The sequence below is a fragment of the Caenorhabditis briggsae genome (genome assembly GCF_000004555.2).
Source record: "Caenorhabditis briggsae complete genome, chrIV, whole genome shotgun sequence".
Lineage (NCBI taxonomy): Eukaryota > Metazoa > Nematoda > Chromadorea > Rhabditida > Rhabditidae > Caenorhabditis > Caenorhabditis briggsae.
The window spans coordinates 1,358,983-1,375,284 of NC_013487.2; the positions used below are offsets into that span (position 1 = coordinate 1,358,983).

The following is a 16,302-nucleotide window of genomic DNA, read 5'->3' on the forward strand; positions in this document are numbered from 1 at the left end:
ATCAACGTTTCTGAAGTTTCTGAAAACGTCCCTCATTTTTTGATTGCAGATGCTGAGCCAAGCTTATTGGCAGATGTGACTAATTCAATATTGCTTCGACGTTTATGGAAAGTGCCAATTATCTGGGTGCAAAACATTGTCAATGGTCAAATGCGCGTATTGTGCCAAGAACATATGTTTCCAGCAGTTTTTCATCGAATGCCACCGATGTGTTTAGAATCCTCAACTGTTTTTTCAATAAAAAAAACAAAAAAAAATTGAAAAAAAAATTTTTGAAAAATCTTCGAGCATATTTGTGAATTTCTTCAAAAATTAAATGTCTGTTTTTATTCTGGAAAATGCCTATTCATAACGAGAAACCCCCCAAAAACATAATTAGATTGCGTAAATTTTATTCCAGAGCCAGTTATGGCAGCTTAAAATAAAACAAAAAAAATTTTGCAAAATTTTTGGGATCGGGAGAATCGAACCTACAACCTTCCTCCTCTGAACTTGCCATTTTACCACTTTACCACACTGCTGATTGAAATCTATTGTTTTAAAAGAAATACACTATTTCATGAAAAAAATTTCACGAGAAATTGCTTAATCATAGGGAAACTTTTCTAGGTCATAACTTAGCTCACGTGAGCATTTTGCTGATTTTTTTAACAGATTTGGAATTCTCATAAGCTCTTCTATCTGCTCTCAAAATTTCAAAAAAAGTTAAACCTGCTCCCTCAAGTAACTCCCTTGTTAAAGCAAATTTTTTGAGTTTTTCCGACTTTCAGATTTTTTTTCAGATTCCACATAGCACAACGTAAGCTGACAAGTACTCGAACTGTCCCAATTTTTTTCTTTTTTTTTAATCACGTAATATTTTTCAAAAATTTTCCGGAATTTAAAATTTCAGGAATTCAGAAAATTGAACAAAATTTCAAGTTTTCCACAAATTTGAAAAATTTAAGAAAATCAATAAGAAAATTTTTGACATTCTGATCAAAAATTTGCTTATCATTAAATATAGTTGAGTCCATATTTCCCTTCCCCAATTGAGCAAATAAAAGTGTGCATCATACATTTCGGAGCTCCGAAAATGTAGAGTCACCAATTGATAAGAGTTTTTATTCAAAATATTGATTTTCAGGGTTGAAATAAGTTATTTAAAAATTCTTGCAAAATTCGAGAAATCTAGAATATTCAAAAAATTTTTTGAAAATTTGAAAATTTCGATTTTTTAATTTTTTTGAAACTAAAAAAATTCTGGACAATTTCAATTTTATTGACAAAAATCAATTTTAGAACGTTCCAATCGAAAAACCCTTGTCTATATTTCCGTCTCTTCGACACCTACATTAGACCGGTCCTCGAATACGGTTGTGAACTTTTCGATCCATCCAATGCCACACTTGCCAATAAACTAGAATCTCCTCTTCGTTATTTCACCAGAAAAGTCTTTCAGAGATGTAATATGCCCTTCAATTCATACACCGATCGCCTATCCCAGTTCTCTATGCTAACCACCCTTCATCGCCGCACCCTTCTATTTTTTCGTACCTATCACAAACTTGTTATAAACTCATACCATTTTCCCTCTATGTCGTCCTACATTCTTCCCAGCCATTCTAACAGAGCCCCGTATTTGTTCAAAATCAACGGTCAATTTGACTGCTTCCTTCACAGAAACTTGTCTATGTGGAACCGTGTATGTAAGGTGATAAATTCTAATCTCAGTTCGGTGGCATTTGCTAAGCGAGTAGGAGCGATTCCTTATGATATTCTGATCCCTCCCACTTGACCTACAGGACTCTAGTCGGTCCGTCTGGTCATTTTACTTTTTTATTTGTACAGGTCCCATTTCTTGCCAAATTATCTATCTATTTCCCCCATGCATTGCAAATAAATATATTATTAGACAAAGGACAAGGCAAAAAATAATAAACATAAATTCCCAAAAAATATATATGGACCATCATTTAGCAAATAAAGTTGTTAGCGAATTTCAATTTGAATGTCCTGCCATCCGAAATCCATCGAAACTTGATTCTTCTTATTGGTTTCAAATGTGATTTTCAAAGAGCCTTCGGTTTTTTGCACACTTAACTCTTTGAAAGTTTCAAGCACTTTCACTGCGATTTGATCCAAAACGATAGCGTTTGCCACTTGCATTTTGATGTCTCTTCCTTCTTCGCCTTTTTCTTTGAGAACCTGGAAATGAAATTTGTGTTAAACGGCGGTAAAAAGACATAAAAAGCAAAATGCCAACCGAGGGATCGAACCAAGAACCTCTAGATTGGTAGGCAGGCGCGTTACCACTGCACCACCGAGACACGGAGGAGAACGAAGCAATTTGCATAGAAAAGGGGGGGGGGGATCGCGCTGGCACGGTGAAGAGTATTTTATATCGAAAATAGGCTAGTGCCATGAGCCTCATGGAAAAGAGCCATACTTTTCTTCAAAATCCATTATTTTGGATGAATCAAAAAACTAAAATATTAAACTTAAGATCTTTCACAAAATAATATTGATTTCATTTGCTTTAAATCAATCCAAATGCATGGATTTGAAAAATTGGCTATAAATTAGTAAAAAAAAGGGTCTCTTCCTTTGAGCCAATTTATCTCAGTCCCTACAATAGATATCAAAAATCTGTAAACTGATAAAATGTTGATAAAAATATGGTAAACACTTTATCAATTGACAACTTTTCGATAACTATCACTAGGACCTAGATAAATTACGTCAAAGTTTATGGTTCAAGTTTGACAGGCACCTCTAGCACAGAGGGGAATCGTTAACTGTGAGCTCTTCTATCTGGGTTGTCGTGAACGCTATCAATAAGTGGTAAATTAACAAAACATTGCTGGTAAAATGATACACATTTGGTTAGTTGACAACTTTTTGATATCTTCTACGAAAATCAAGATAAATTAGGTCAAAGTTTGGCGCAAGTTGACATTTCGAAAGTTGCAAACCCCAGATCAGGGGGCATTGCTAACTTTGATCCAATTTATCTCGGTTCCTGTAGAAGGTATAAAACATATGTTCACTAATAAAATATTTGTAGTTTCTTGATAAGTATTTCGTTAGTTGATAACTTTTTGATATCTTTAACAGGAATCTAGATACATCTGGTAAAAGTTTAGAGTTCAAAAAATCACAATTTTTTGATATATCTTACAGGAAACAAGATAACTTGGCTCAAAAGTCTAAATGCAAGTTTGAAGAAGAAAACACCTCTCACCTTGATAAACTCCATCAGAATCTCTCCAGTCATATTTTCCACTTTCAAAATTGTAAAATGATAGAAAAGCTTCCAATTCTGACAGATTTGCGCGTCACGAACATCCAAAATATTCGCCTTCTTCCATGCATTACATCCATTAAGCATAGTCTCACTCAGCTGAATCTGCTTGAATCTGTCCTGCGCTTCAAACTCCTCATTCCCCTTCGTCGTCTCAAAATCGTTCCAAATTTGAAGTCGAATCTTGTGAAGAACGCCTTGTTGGAAGAAATCCAAGAGCATGTCCAACGGAAGGGAGTCACTGGTAAATGTTGTTTTTCCACAGAACAAAAGCTCTCTGGTGAGCATGATGTTGAAATTGATGACATTCATCTTACGATCATTCAATTGAAATAATCCATGAATCATTCTGTACACAGAAATATCCGGAAACACTCCGGGATAAGCCGAATCGTATGGCTCAACTGAGAATTTCAACTCTCCGAGAATCAATCTTGGGTGTTGGAGCAGAAAGTACAGGTCCATTGAAGCCGCTTCATCACAAGACTTCATCATAGTGAATCTAGTGTTTCCATAGACCACTGCACATTTCTTTTCTCCCAAACACCAATATTCCAATTTCAACACCTTTGTGGGCCTATCTTTTTGAGTCTTGTCCTCGGTGACGAGTTCAATGCAAATGTCCTTGTAGCCAATTGTGAATTTGATCTTTTTGATTTGAAGGTGGAAAATGGTGGATGCCTCGTAGCATTTTTGACTGTGTTGGCGGTGGAACAGGCTGAATTAAAATAGATGTCAGATGGCTACAAAAATTTCTTAAAGGTGGGGGGATAGGAGATTTTTCGTAGTTTTTTTGTAGCTAGAGTATGCATTCTACAGTCACGGTGTACAACGCTTAATGTCACTCTGCGTACAGCTGTCGTCCTCGCCTTTATGTATGCAATCGGACGTGTGCTTTCTCTTTGCCCGCGTGGCTCAGTCGGTAGCGGCGCCGTACCCTCAATCATCGTCCTCACAAGTTCAATTCCTCGAGGGGCATCTTTGAACGGAATTTCGAGAAAGTTATTTTTTTCATGTCCCCCCACCTTTAAATCAAATCGCTTTCCACTTCGATCCCATATATCTCAATTACTGTGATAGATATTAAAATTTTGTCAACAGATAAAAGATAGCTGATAAATTGAGAAATATTTTACAAGTTGACAAATTTTTAATATCTATGAAAGGAACCTAGATAAATTGGGTCAAAAATGAAAAGTCAGTGTATTAGAGCGGCTTAACTTCTAACTTTGAGCTTAATTATCTCGATTTCTATGAGAGATAGCAACATTTTGCTACCTGATAAAATATAGGAAATTTTCAGGCAAATATTTTATTTGTTAACTTAATTTTGACATCTTTCACGGAGAGCGTGATAGCTGGATTCAAAGTGAACGTATAGGGTGAGCTTCTATTAGTGGAAGAGGGTTATCCGCTGTGCTCTTACTTTGACACCAATTATCTCGGCTCCTTTAAGAGATATCAAAAATTTGTCAACTGATAAAACGAAGCAAATTTTTAGGCAAATCTTTTATTAGTTGACAAATGTTGAATATTTTCCAGAAGAAGCGAGATAATTGAGCTCGAAGTGCAAGTATCAGGTGAGCTTCTGTTAGAGGAGGAGGGTTACCCGATGTGATCTTACTTTGATATCAATTATCTCGGTACTCATAGGAGATGTCAAAATTTTGGTAACTGATGAAATATAGAAATTTTGTAGGCAAATATTTTATCAGTTGACACATTTTTGATAATTCGAATGGGAATTGGGATAATTGGGCCCAAACTTTGTATAAGGGAATGGCGCCACCGGCGGTCCGCTGGTAAAGGTGCGGCACGCCACTTATAATCAAACTTTGATCTGAATTATCTCGGTTCCTATAAGAGATATCTAAATTTTGTTTACTGATAAAATATAGGAAATATTAAGACAAATATTTTATTAGTTGACACATTTTTGATATCTCCTATGAGCAGATAATTGAGCTCAAATGGCAAGTATAGGGTGAGCTTCTGTTAGAGGAGGAGGGTTATCCGCTGTGCTCTTACTTTGATACCAATTATCTCGGTACTCATAAAAAATGTAAACATTTTGATAACTGATAAAATGTAAAAAATTTCCAAACAAATATCTTATCAGTTGACACATTTTTGATATTTCATATAGGAACTGAGATAAATTATCTCAGATAATTGATCTCAAAGCCACCGAGCCCCAAACTCACATATTCAGAATCTCTTCATGATCTTTGATCTTTTTCTTGTTTCGATGTTGCAGATCATCAAAATATTTCAGTGCATATTCCTCATAGACATCCGTAATTTTGCCAACTTTCATATGATGACTTCCAGCAAAAAGAAAATCCAAAATATTGTTCCATTGTTGTTTCATTCGATCCGAATAGTCACTTTTTCTTTTCAATTCCGAAATTCTCGATAATTTGGTCCAATTCTCGGACTCACTCTCCACACTATTCACATCGTCATAAGCCTTTTCGATTGTGATTCTTTGATTGAAAAGTGTTCTCAAATGATTTCTGAAATCTTGGTCATCAAGTTTGGTGCGTTTGCCAGCTCCAACTCCGTCCTGGTCCATCTTTTTGGGAACTGAAAATATGGAAAAATCACAAAAAACGGTGAAAGTGGCTGGAAAAACGAAGAAAAACGGACAAAAATGAGGTAGAATGATGAAAAAAAAACAATTCAGGAAAGTCGAAAATTGGCGGGTTTTTTGAAAACTTTTTGGTAGATCAACAAATTTCAAAAATTGAAAATTTTCGAATTTTCGCAGTGAGACCCAAAAATCGAAAATTTCCAAAACTGGTCGTGTTTAGACTCATTTAGAAGCTCTTTGAAAAAATGAGTATAAACATCGATATGTGCTTTTAAATTTGAAAAACGAGACACAGAGAAAACAGACCTACTAGCTGTCTGCGTCCCCTCTCACCTTTTCTTGGGCAGCACGTGGGTTCAGGCGAGGGGGTCAGAAAGCGCGCCCCAGTAATTTTTTCGAAAATTCTCAATTGGCTGCTGAGAGTTCGTTGACTGACAATCATACTTTAATGCATTAGGCCGAGAATACGAATATTTTTTTCAATATTTTTTCGATGTTTTCTTTCGTTTTCGCTCGTTTTTTCTTGTTTTTCCCCTTTTTTTTCAATGAAAATTAGTTGAAAAAAGTTTCAAATTATTTATTAAGGTGAAAAGTCCAATGCAACGGCCTCGTGTAGTGATGAGTTAAGTGAGCGAATGGAAGAAAGCTCGATTTTCGACATTTTTTTGAGGTGAGTAACTGAAATATGTAATGTTCCAATATTTATTGATTTTCTAGGCTCGTGCCATCGCTCTGTCAGCTCGCCCAGAAGTACAACTGCGACAAGCAGATCTGGAGAAAGTGCTACGATCGTTTCCCACCACATGCCAGCAACTGCAGAAAAAAGAAGTCGGGCACTCGAACGATCTCCACATCAAGAAGAAGTTAACTTAATCTTCATTTGCCTTCGTCCATTTGTCGGCAAAAAATCGGTGATTTTACAACGAAGCGAAGGATATCACTTCGATGATGGAGCATGAAACATGTGAGTAAATGCATTGAGGTTCTTCCATAATTATTAATTGTTTATTAGAGGTTATTCAATAATTCGTTCTATTTTCAGATGAACCAGAAACCGGCATCCGATTGCGAAGGCAACAACGACACGAGCTGTCCCCATGAGAAGTCGGACGGATCATCGTTTTATGAGAAGTCGGATGGATCATCGGTTTAATAATAATTGTTGTTTCTCTTGTTACATATCCTGAATCTGAATAAATCTTCATGTATTGCCATGCCCTTCCTCGGGCAATTTAAGGGGAACAGCAACATAAAAGGATCAGTATTAACCGAAAGAAAAAACGAATTCATTGTCTTCTGTATCGTTAAAAAACATTAGAGAAACCACGTGAAATCCACGTGTCATTTTGAATTAATTAATTTCGGCTGGCCTACGAGTTAGCTGGGGCGCGCTTTCTGACCCCCTCTCCTGAACCCACGTGGGGCAGTGCTTGTATCTCGGAAACTAAAAACGCTACAAAATTTTTGAAAATTACAAAAATGTGTAAAATCTCAAGTTGAGCAATTTCATAGTTTGTCAAATTTTCTAGCTAGCATGGTGTTTGAGATAAAAGTCGATGATAAGGGATACCGGGGTTCATAGGTTAACGTTTCATTTTGAACTGTATATTCCACACAAAGAAAAGAACAAACCGAACATACAAAAGAGACTCGATCTTCTACCGCCTGCCAACCCACCTTTTTTTTATAAAAAGGGAACCCCTTGTCAAAATGCGCTCTAGCGTGAACCAGCCAGCTGTCAGTAATTGCCCGCCTTATTCGAATTTGTCCACCTATTGATTATACGTTTGCGTTACAAATAGCCTTAAACCACATGAATAAGTGTTAATGCAGCCGAAATGGTTTTTTCGAATCGTTTTGGACATCTTGATATTCAACGCAAATCAACAAAAAGTCGATTTCCTCTACTAAAGCTTCCCAAAATAGTGCTACTCGAATGTATCGAAAACTTGGATGTATTGGAAATGTAAGTATTTTCTCTTTGCCTTAACTAGGAAAGTAATTTTCAGAATTCTCTTTTCTCTTCTCTCAAAACGAGCCAAATCAATGGCTAAACGCATTCGTTCCAATCTTTTTTATATTCATTTTTCTTCGTCCGATGAAGGCCCACAAATTTGGTTGAAACTTCCTGATGCTCCAGGACTAAAATGGATTATTGACTACGATAAAGAAAAGGAGTCATCAGTATATCCTGGTCCTCATACCAGCTTCAGGGGACCACAAACTGTTCATTTTTTATATCTCAAGGATAATGGAATTGAAGACTTGAAACAGATGGCTGAGCACATCTGTGAAGTATTTCGCTCGCCAATTTATGATGTCCGTATCTCTGAGGAATCACTTATCGAATGGATTATCAACCTTCAACCAACAATTCCACGAGCTTTTATTAGCAAGGGAGTTATCACTTCTGTTGAAACTTTGGATGGTACTTTCAAAAATCTCAAAGGGACGGGATATTTTGATTTGGAAGCTATTGCAATTGATGAGAACTTTCAATACACAGAACCAATTCCGTTTCGTTGCATTTCTGTTTGGGATTCCTTTTGGCTCACTTTACCCTCTGTTCTTAATGGGACCAATTCTGTCATTCTCTCATATGGTTCAAAGTGGACACCAACGGATATCAATACTATTTTGAAGGAATGGCAGATGGGATCCAAACTTCAAAATTTGGAATTTATGGAGATTGAAACCTTCGCACTCCTAAATGCTCGAAAGGCTTCTGTTGAAGTTTTGAGAGATTTGGATTGGACGAAGAGCGCTGAAAACGATGGAAGACCTATGGAAGTGTAGGATAAACAAGTCTTTAACAAGGCTTTTTTGATAAATTGTTCCGAATTTTTCAGGAAAATTGATGATGAGTGGACACTAACGCTACCAGACGCAGAACCCGTGTGCAATCTGATCAGAAACGATGGAATGATTGGGTCAATATTTGAAAGCTTCGAACTACATGCAGACAGAAAACTGGAGTTATGTTTCTGTTTTCAAGTATGGAATAAACCAAATTGAATTGTATCATTTTGTGATCTCCTCTTCTTTTATACATAGTTTTAATAAGATTATGTGTTAAACTTTACCATACCAACTTCAAGTTTCAAGCATGTTTTCAAACTCCTTCTTTCAATTTGTAATGTTTATACGCTCATAAATATGCTTTTTCTCTATTCAATAATAAAGTTTTTTTTTGAAATCTCTAAAAAGCCCAGTCTTCGCCTTTGAGTTATTCGAAAGAGACTCCTTTATTGGAGATAAGTTTCAAATTGAAGGAAAAAGAAGAGAAAATTAGTGAATAATTCTCAAAAAAGACTCGATCTTCTACCTTCCTTTCAATAAAGGTACCCTCTCTTCCAAATGCGCTCTACCGTACACTCTACCGTACACCAGCTGGCTGTCAGTAATTGCCCTCCTCCTCGTTTGAATTTGCCCCCGTATCGATTCTAGGGACATCAACCTCGCACAAATGATATTCCATGAAATCGTTTTGGCTTTTCAACAGCTCCTTTCAATAATTCAAACCAAATTGGCAAAAAAAATGGAAGCCAAAAACTCGATTTCTCAGTAATTTCGGAATTTTTTTACTTTTTCCGAATTTGTACTATTTCCTGGCGAAAATTCGTAAAATTAAATTAGGTACCACGATGAAAATATTCAAAACCCCCTTCCTCCATACTTTCCGACACGTTTTTCTCTGTGTTTAGCTGTCTGAAACCGAAATTTCAGCAGAAAATGGCTCGAGGAAATATTCGCAATTTTCCGCGCCGCAGCCTTGCGTCGGCGACGCTCCGCCCACTCGGGGAGAAAACGGAGGAAAATGATGAGCAAAAATGGGCTGTAACTCGGGAATGAGCGAATATTTTCGAACGAAAATTTGGAAATATGCTAATTAGGGAGAGGTCTAAAAAATCTAGGTCATGACCTAAAAAATTTAGGTGACTTGCTTTTTTTTGCTTTCTGAAGCGATTTTTCGAATTTTTCCACACATTTTGATATAAATATAAATATATATATATATATATATATATATATATATATATATATATATATATATATATATATATATATATATATATATATATATATATATATATATATATAATCAAATCATACAAGTAAAATATTTATTGACACAGGAGTTTTTATAAAAATTGGTTGCGAATTTCAAACAACAAAAATCAATAAAAAAGTTATTTATTCATCATCCGAATCCATTGGACTGTCCGGTTGATTCGTGATAATCTCTCCGTCGATGGATCTGCTCTTCACTAGACCCACTGTGAACGCATTCAAACACTCGTTTTTGACCATTGCCGAGTGTATCACACGTAGGCAATTCTCGTTCTCTGCACGAAGTTCGGGGAAGCGTTTCAGGAGATGAACGCATTTTTGTGTCTTAAAATTCAGGTTTTTTATGTTGAAAAGTTCAAAACTCGCATTGTCCAGCGGAGCGCGATTGCCAAAATTTTCAGTTTTGAAAAAAAATTAAAATGTTTAGAATTTTTTTTCGAAAAATTCTTAAATTTATGAAAAAAAATTTAAATCGATAAAACAGCCATTTTTTGAGCCTTCTTGCATATTTTAAGCCTTTTTTCTGCAATTTCAGAACTTTTCGAAAAATCTTAAATCTACTGAAATAGCGATTTTCAGGCATTTTTTGCATATTTTGAAAACGAAAAAAAATTAGTATTAAAAAATTTTAACAAATTTTAAAATTTTCAGAATATAAGGTATTTTTGAAAACTCTGAAAATCTCCAAATTGAAAAAAAATTTTTTTGTGAATTTTCAAAAAAAATCTTGAAAATCTAGGTCATGACCAAAAAAACCAGGTCATGACCTGAAAAAATCTAGGTCATGACCTAAAAAATCTAGGTCATGACCTAGAAAAATCTGGGTCATGACCTAAAAAAAATCTAGGTCTTGACCTAAAAAAATCTAGGTCATGACCTAAAAAATCTAGGTCGTCACCTAAAACCTGTGTGTTTCGATCTGAAAATATTTTCGAAAAAATCAAAAAATCACAAAAATTTTCAAATTTTCGCGCTTTGCAAACGCGCTCCGCTGGACAATTTCAAATTTTCTTGAATTCCTGAACCTTCGCATAGGTTCCAATACTCTGCAAGACTCGATTTCCCTGCTGCACCGCCGATAGAATCTTCTCGACTCTTCGACAAACCACATCGAAGTTCGTTCCCTTCGTAATATTCTCCATTAGATAGATGAACGAAGACTTTCGAGATACAGTAATCAAAAACTGTTTTCCCTCGCGAATGGCAGTGGTTAGCACCGCGGTGGTTCGGATTTTATTAATTCTAAGGAACAGACAAAGGATTAAGAAGCAGGATGATGCAATTTCCCAGGATTCCAGAGTTTCATCCTCATCGACAAGCCGATTTTTGGCTGCAATTCCAGACATATCGTATTTGAGGCATCTGGTGTTAAGACATCCAAAAAGAGTCTTGAAAATCACGCCAAACGTCGTCTTGCTAATACAGTAGAACACCGCTTTTTTGTCCTCTTTTTCCAGCATCTCATCGTCGGATTGCTGCGAAAAAACGCACGATTTCCTCTTATCATCCTCGGGTACCAGTTGCACAACTTTATTCGTTAAAATCCATTGAATCGCCAGCAATTGATCTTTCTCTCGTCGCAAATTTATATAATGCTGTAGAATATCCTTCACCGCGTTCGTGTACTTCGTTCCGCGACTCCACTGCTCGTCTACTTTGCTCCAATCCTTTTTCAGGTAGGCCAGCGCGTATTTTGCTAAAAAAAACAGTTTTTTTTGTGAATTTTCCAATTTTATAGGTAGAGCGCGTTTACTAAATTTTCGTTTTTCCCGAAATTTCATCAATTTATTAGGCTAGATTTCTTGGAAAACCCTAATTATTAGCGAAAGTTTTCGAATTCCCACTTTTTTCTCTGGCAACGATGCTCCGAAATCCCGCTAGTGTGCGTTGTTTAGCGTAAATCTTCTGGAGCCGCCCATATCAATTTTTGGCCATTTTTAGGTCAAAATAGAGGGCTTTGACTAGTTTTTTCACTCAAAAATTAAAAAAAATGCGAGAAAATAGGGGTTATCGCCAATCAATTCGAAGCATCAAAATATCGAAAATCGAATTTTTAGGTCAACATTTGAAAAACGATTTTTTATGTTTTTTCTGTTTCAAAGGCAATTTTCCTCCGTTTTTCATGCAAAATTCCTTTTTTTCGGAGCGAAAAACAGCGAAAATTTCGACGAATCATCGATTTTTCCGAAAAATTCAAATTTCTAAAAAAAAATCGAAAACGCGCTCCACTGCTAAACTCCAAACTCACCCATAACCTTCCTCGTCTCCGCTTGCTCCTCTTCATCCAATTTCAAATCGTCGAAAACGTTCAAAAGTGCCACCGCCACCGCCGGTGTCGGAGAGAATTCGGCGGATTTCGCCAGAAACTTCCCAATCTCAATTCTCGCCTCTTCCTCGTTATTCGACAGTCTTTCCAGACCGAACATCTTCTTTTCGATGATTCGAATAATTACCGATTTTCGATCGGCTTTCTCGACGGCCGACAGCTTCTCCTCACCTCCATAGAGATCACCGCTGGAAAAAAAAATGAAAAATTTCTGAAATTTTGCAGAAAAATCTAGAAAAAATCGATATAAAACTGCTTTTTCCAGCCTAAAATGCGAAATTCACATTTGAAATTTCTCTGAAAATATGTATTTTTCAGTGAACACCCGGAATTTTTAGCGATTTTTTTCCCATTTTTTGCTATTTTTCGTTTATAAAAATAGTTATTCATGCTAAAACACACAATTTTGCAGAAAATTCGGGCTTTTTAAGCCTGAAATCGCAAAATTCAATTTTGAAATTTCAAATTCCCACTCATTTTTTCCCAACAACGATGCTCCGAAATCCCGCTAGTGCGCGTTGTTTAGCGTAAAACCACAAGAGCCGCCCATGTCATTTCTGGGCGGTTTTCAGGTCGAAATAGGCGGTTTTGAATGGTTTTTCGACAAGAAATTGGATAAAAATGCAAGTAAATCGAGTTTTTGCCAGTTTTAAGCGAAAAAAATTCGTTTTCTTCCTGGATATTAGATCAATTTTCAGCTAAAAGCGATTATCGAACATTCGAGAAAAAAACAAGTTTCCAGAGTCAATTTTCCGGCAAAAACTGGGGGATGAAGTGTAAAAGTGTTCAAGGTCAGAGAAAATCGATAAAAAGCATTGTTTCTATTAAAGCACCTCAACAAACAATGCATCAATTTCAAGCTCTTCTCTCCCATCTCCTCCAAATCCTTCTGCATTTGAACACTGGATTGTTGACTGGCATCTGCTAGTGTTGAGAAGAAATGAAACATCGATACGACAATTTCCCAAATGTGCTCTGTCGATTTTCGCACACAAAACCATACACTTGCCGCGTCGCCATGATAGAAAGCATCGATTTTTTGAGTGATGGCTCGAGCAGCCAACATGGGCGGTGCTTTTTTTTTAGACCGCGCAATGTGATCAAAAACCGTTTGTAGCTCATCACAAAGGTACTTCAAGCACCCTCTTTTCTTCTGGGCCAATTTCAAAATATGAACAAGTGGGCGGAGTCGAAGACAAGTGAAATGCGATTTTAGTGTTAAATTGGGGACGTTTTTCTCTGTTTCATCCTCCTCTTCTTCCGCTTCTTGAGCCAATAAATCATCTCCAGTTGCTCCAATAATCGTAGTCTCATCACTTTTTCGTTTTCTAGCTCCTCCCTTAGCTTTGGGCTTCTCCGGACCCGATACCGTAATCTCTTTGAATTCCAAATTCGGCACACGCCACGTGGCACCACTGCCTAGCCCTGCTGCTAGCTTTTTCTCAGCCTCCATCATCACTTTAAACTGACGAATCGCGATTTTTGCCACGTCATCTGAGGATGAGTGGGTCAAGAAGGCGTTTAGCACTGAACGACACATTTGGATTAGGAAGTAGAGGTGGTCCAGTTTTTGGTCTCGGTCCGCGGGAAGGTCTTCGTCTTGAGATGGCAGGAGGGCTTCTGGAAATGATAGTGGTGGCCTAGGAAATTTAAAACTTATCAAAATAAATTTTGTTCTGAAAATTTGTATTTTTCAGTGGAAAACCGGAATTTTCAGTTATTTTTTACAATTTTCTTTCGTTCATAAAAATAGTTATTTCTGGCTAAAACACACAATTTCGTAGAAAAATCGGGCTTTCGAAGCCAAAAATTGCAAAATTCAATTGAAATTTCAAATTCCCACTCATTTTTTTCCCAACAAATTGCTCCGAAATCCCGCTTGTGCGCGTTGTTTAGCGTAAATTGACACGAAAGTTTTGGAGCCGCCCATGTCATTTTTAAGCGATTTTCAGGTCAAAATTGGAGTTTTTGAATGGTTTTTTGGCTAAAAAAAATAACAAAAGCTTCTGGAAATGATAGTGGTGACCTAGGAAATTTAAAATTTTTTGTTCTGAAAATTTGTATTTTTCAGTGAAAAACCGGTATTTTCAGCCATTTTTTAAACAATTTTTTGCTAATTTTCGTTCATAAAAACAGTCTGAAATTGTGAAATCCAATTTTGAAATTTCAAATTCCCACTCATTTTTTTCCCAACAACGATGCTCCGAAGAAAAAAAATTATTTAAAAATTTTCGAAAAAATTTCAGACTATTCAAGTCGAATCGCCGGCGAGAAAGGTGTAAAAATGTATAAAACTATCGGAAAACTATGATTCCAATCGATTTTCCAGGAAAAATCGAAAAAAAAAAGAATTTTTCAGTGAAAATAAAGAATTATTCTTTGAATATCTAACTTTAATTGTGTGTTTTAGCCTGAAGAAATGGAAAAAAAATCGCTGAAAACCAGTTTTTCAGTTCAAAATTTTCCAAAAATTCTCATTCTGCCTTACCAAAGGCAAAATCCAAATCTTTAGTGACTACAGTATCATTTCCCATCCCCTCGTTCTCCTCCTCCTCCTCCTTCCATCGCGTTTTCAAATGCTCCATCTCCAAAACCAGCTCAAACATCGGAATCACCTCCTGAAGACGTTCAGACGGTGGCTTGAGAATCCACGTACACTCCTGATCCATTTCCTCTTGAAACTCAAAGAAATCCTCTTTGAATCGCTGCAATAAATTCTGGGACCACTCGATGAAAAATCGAATTTCCTCCGATCGTTTTCGTTGCTGAAGGACGAGCTTCAGATGTTCATAGAAGGCGCCACGAAGACGTGACGATGTCTTGATGGCGTCTTCGATGCGCGCGATTCCTTCCCGGACGAGGAGCTCTTGGTTTTCAGAGTGTCTGGAAGGGAATTTGAGTTTTAGAATTTGGCGCCAGAAAGAATTTTTTTGGAAAATGCGAAAATTCCAAAACCCACTTCTTCTCCATCTCCACCTGAATCTTCATCAACAACGCCAAAACGCCCAAAAACTTCTCCCGGTCATTGACAGAAATCAAAAATCGATTGATCACTTCATCGATATCAAAAAGAACCGATTTCGCCGATTTCATGTTTGGAACATTCATCAGAAGCATCACTTGGAACAGTCGCTTGATATTTGGAATCGATAGTTTATGAATCAGTTCGATGCATTTCTGAAAAAGCCAATAATTTGCGAAAAATCGCTTAAAATTCAAATTTCCCTCCATTTTTCCGCCTCATGTGCATTTGCGCGTCGCCGTGTGTCCGCAAACACCCCGGCGACGCCACTAGTCGACGTGTGACTATTTCTAGGCCGTTTTTTGTGGATTTTTCTATTAAAAGTACTAAAAATCGCTAGAAAATGGCATATATCGATAAAGGTGAGTTTTAGAAAATGATTTTTGATCAAAATAAGCAAAAAATTCGAGTAAAAAACTTCAAAAATTAGTTTTTTCGCAAAACCATTTTTTAACCGGGAAAATCGATTTTCATCGTCTGGAGTCGTTTAAAACACAGATTTTCGATGGCAATTGGGTTAAAAATCCTAGAAATTATCAAAAAATCGCTGGAAAATATTTTTTCAAAAAAAATTCAGTTCTAAAAATTCCATTTTTCAGACGGGAATGTTCTCGAAAAGAAGCAAAAAGGCATCATCGAGATGATTCTCGGATTCTTCACCTTCATATTCTTATTGTGAGTTTTTAAAGCTATTCTGAAAATTTTTGTGAAAAAAGTTGAAAAAAAAATTTTGGACTTTTGCAGGCTAACACTGCTGAAAATTGCTGTAAAAAAATTTAAAGGTGGTGCACGGTGAAATTTTTTATTGCATCAAAATGTGAAGAAATGCATGTAGATTGACATAAAAATAAAGAAAACATTCAAAAAAATTCCTTCATCGAGAAAAACGCATCGAAAAATACGATGAAAGCCCTTAGGGACGAGGTTTTTTCTAGGCCGCCCGGTGAGTAAAAAAAGCGCGCGAATTCAAACTTTTAAAATTTTTTCGCTCGTTTTCACTTTTTTTT

The 16,302-nt window shown here is 36.5% G+C and overlaps 4 protein-coding genes across 4 annotated transcripts in view; 2 read left to right on the plus strand and 2 right to left on the minus strand.

Annotated features, from left to right (window-relative positions):
• Positions 1–1,971: 1,971 nt before the first annotated feature.
• On the minus strand, positions 1,972–5,858 carry CBG13767 (the record flags this gene model as incomplete). Its single annotated transcript, XM_002632474.1, has 3 exons — positions 1,972–2,187; positions 3,224–4,001; positions 5,488–5,858. 3 exons carry the CDS (start codon positions 5,856–5,858, stop codon positions 1,972–1,974), a joined length of 1,365 nt encoding a protein of 454 aa, XP_002632520.1.
• Positions 5,859–7,714: 1,856 nt separating this feature from the next.
• CBG13769 lies at positions 7,715–8,891 on the plus strand (the record flags this gene model as incomplete). Its single annotated transcript, XM_045244817.1, has 2 exons — positions 7,715–7,842; positions 8,726–8,891. The coding sequence occupies 2 exons, from the start codon at positions 7,715–7,717 to the stop codon at positions 8,889–8,891; spliced, it is 294 nt and encodes a 97-aa protein (XP_045095250.1).
• A 1,179-nt stretch (positions 8,892–10,070) lies between these two features.
• Cbr-fcd-2 overlaps positions 10,071–16,302 on the minus strand; it is a gene marked incomplete at both ends in the record, with an annotated part of 11,032 nt that continues 4,800 nt past the window's right edge. The window contains 6 exons of the mRNA XM_045244818.1: positions 10,071–10,271; positions 10,973–11,643; positions 12,196–12,461; positions 13,107–13,893; positions 14,762–15,156; positions 15,233–15,450. Coding sequence (XP_045095251.1) covers positions 10,071–10,271; positions 10,973–11,643; positions 12,196–12,461; positions 13,107–13,893; positions 14,762–15,156; positions 15,233–15,450 — 2,538 coding nt within the window. The remainder of the gene's footprint in view (positions 10,272–10,972; positions 11,644–12,195; positions 12,462–13,106; positions 13,894–14,761; positions 15,157–15,232; positions 15,451–16,302) is intronic.
• The window catches only part of CBG13771, a gene marked incomplete at both ends in the record, with an annotated part of 5,301 nt that continues 4,934 nt past the window's right edge, over positions 15,936–16,302 (plus strand). Inside the window, 2 exons of the mRNA XM_002632477.1 lie at positions 15,936–15,970; positions 16,040–16,087. Coding sequence (XP_002632523.1) covers positions 15,936–15,970; positions 16,040–16,087 — 83 coding nt within the window. The remainder of the gene's footprint in view (positions 15,971–16,039; positions 16,088–16,302) is intronic.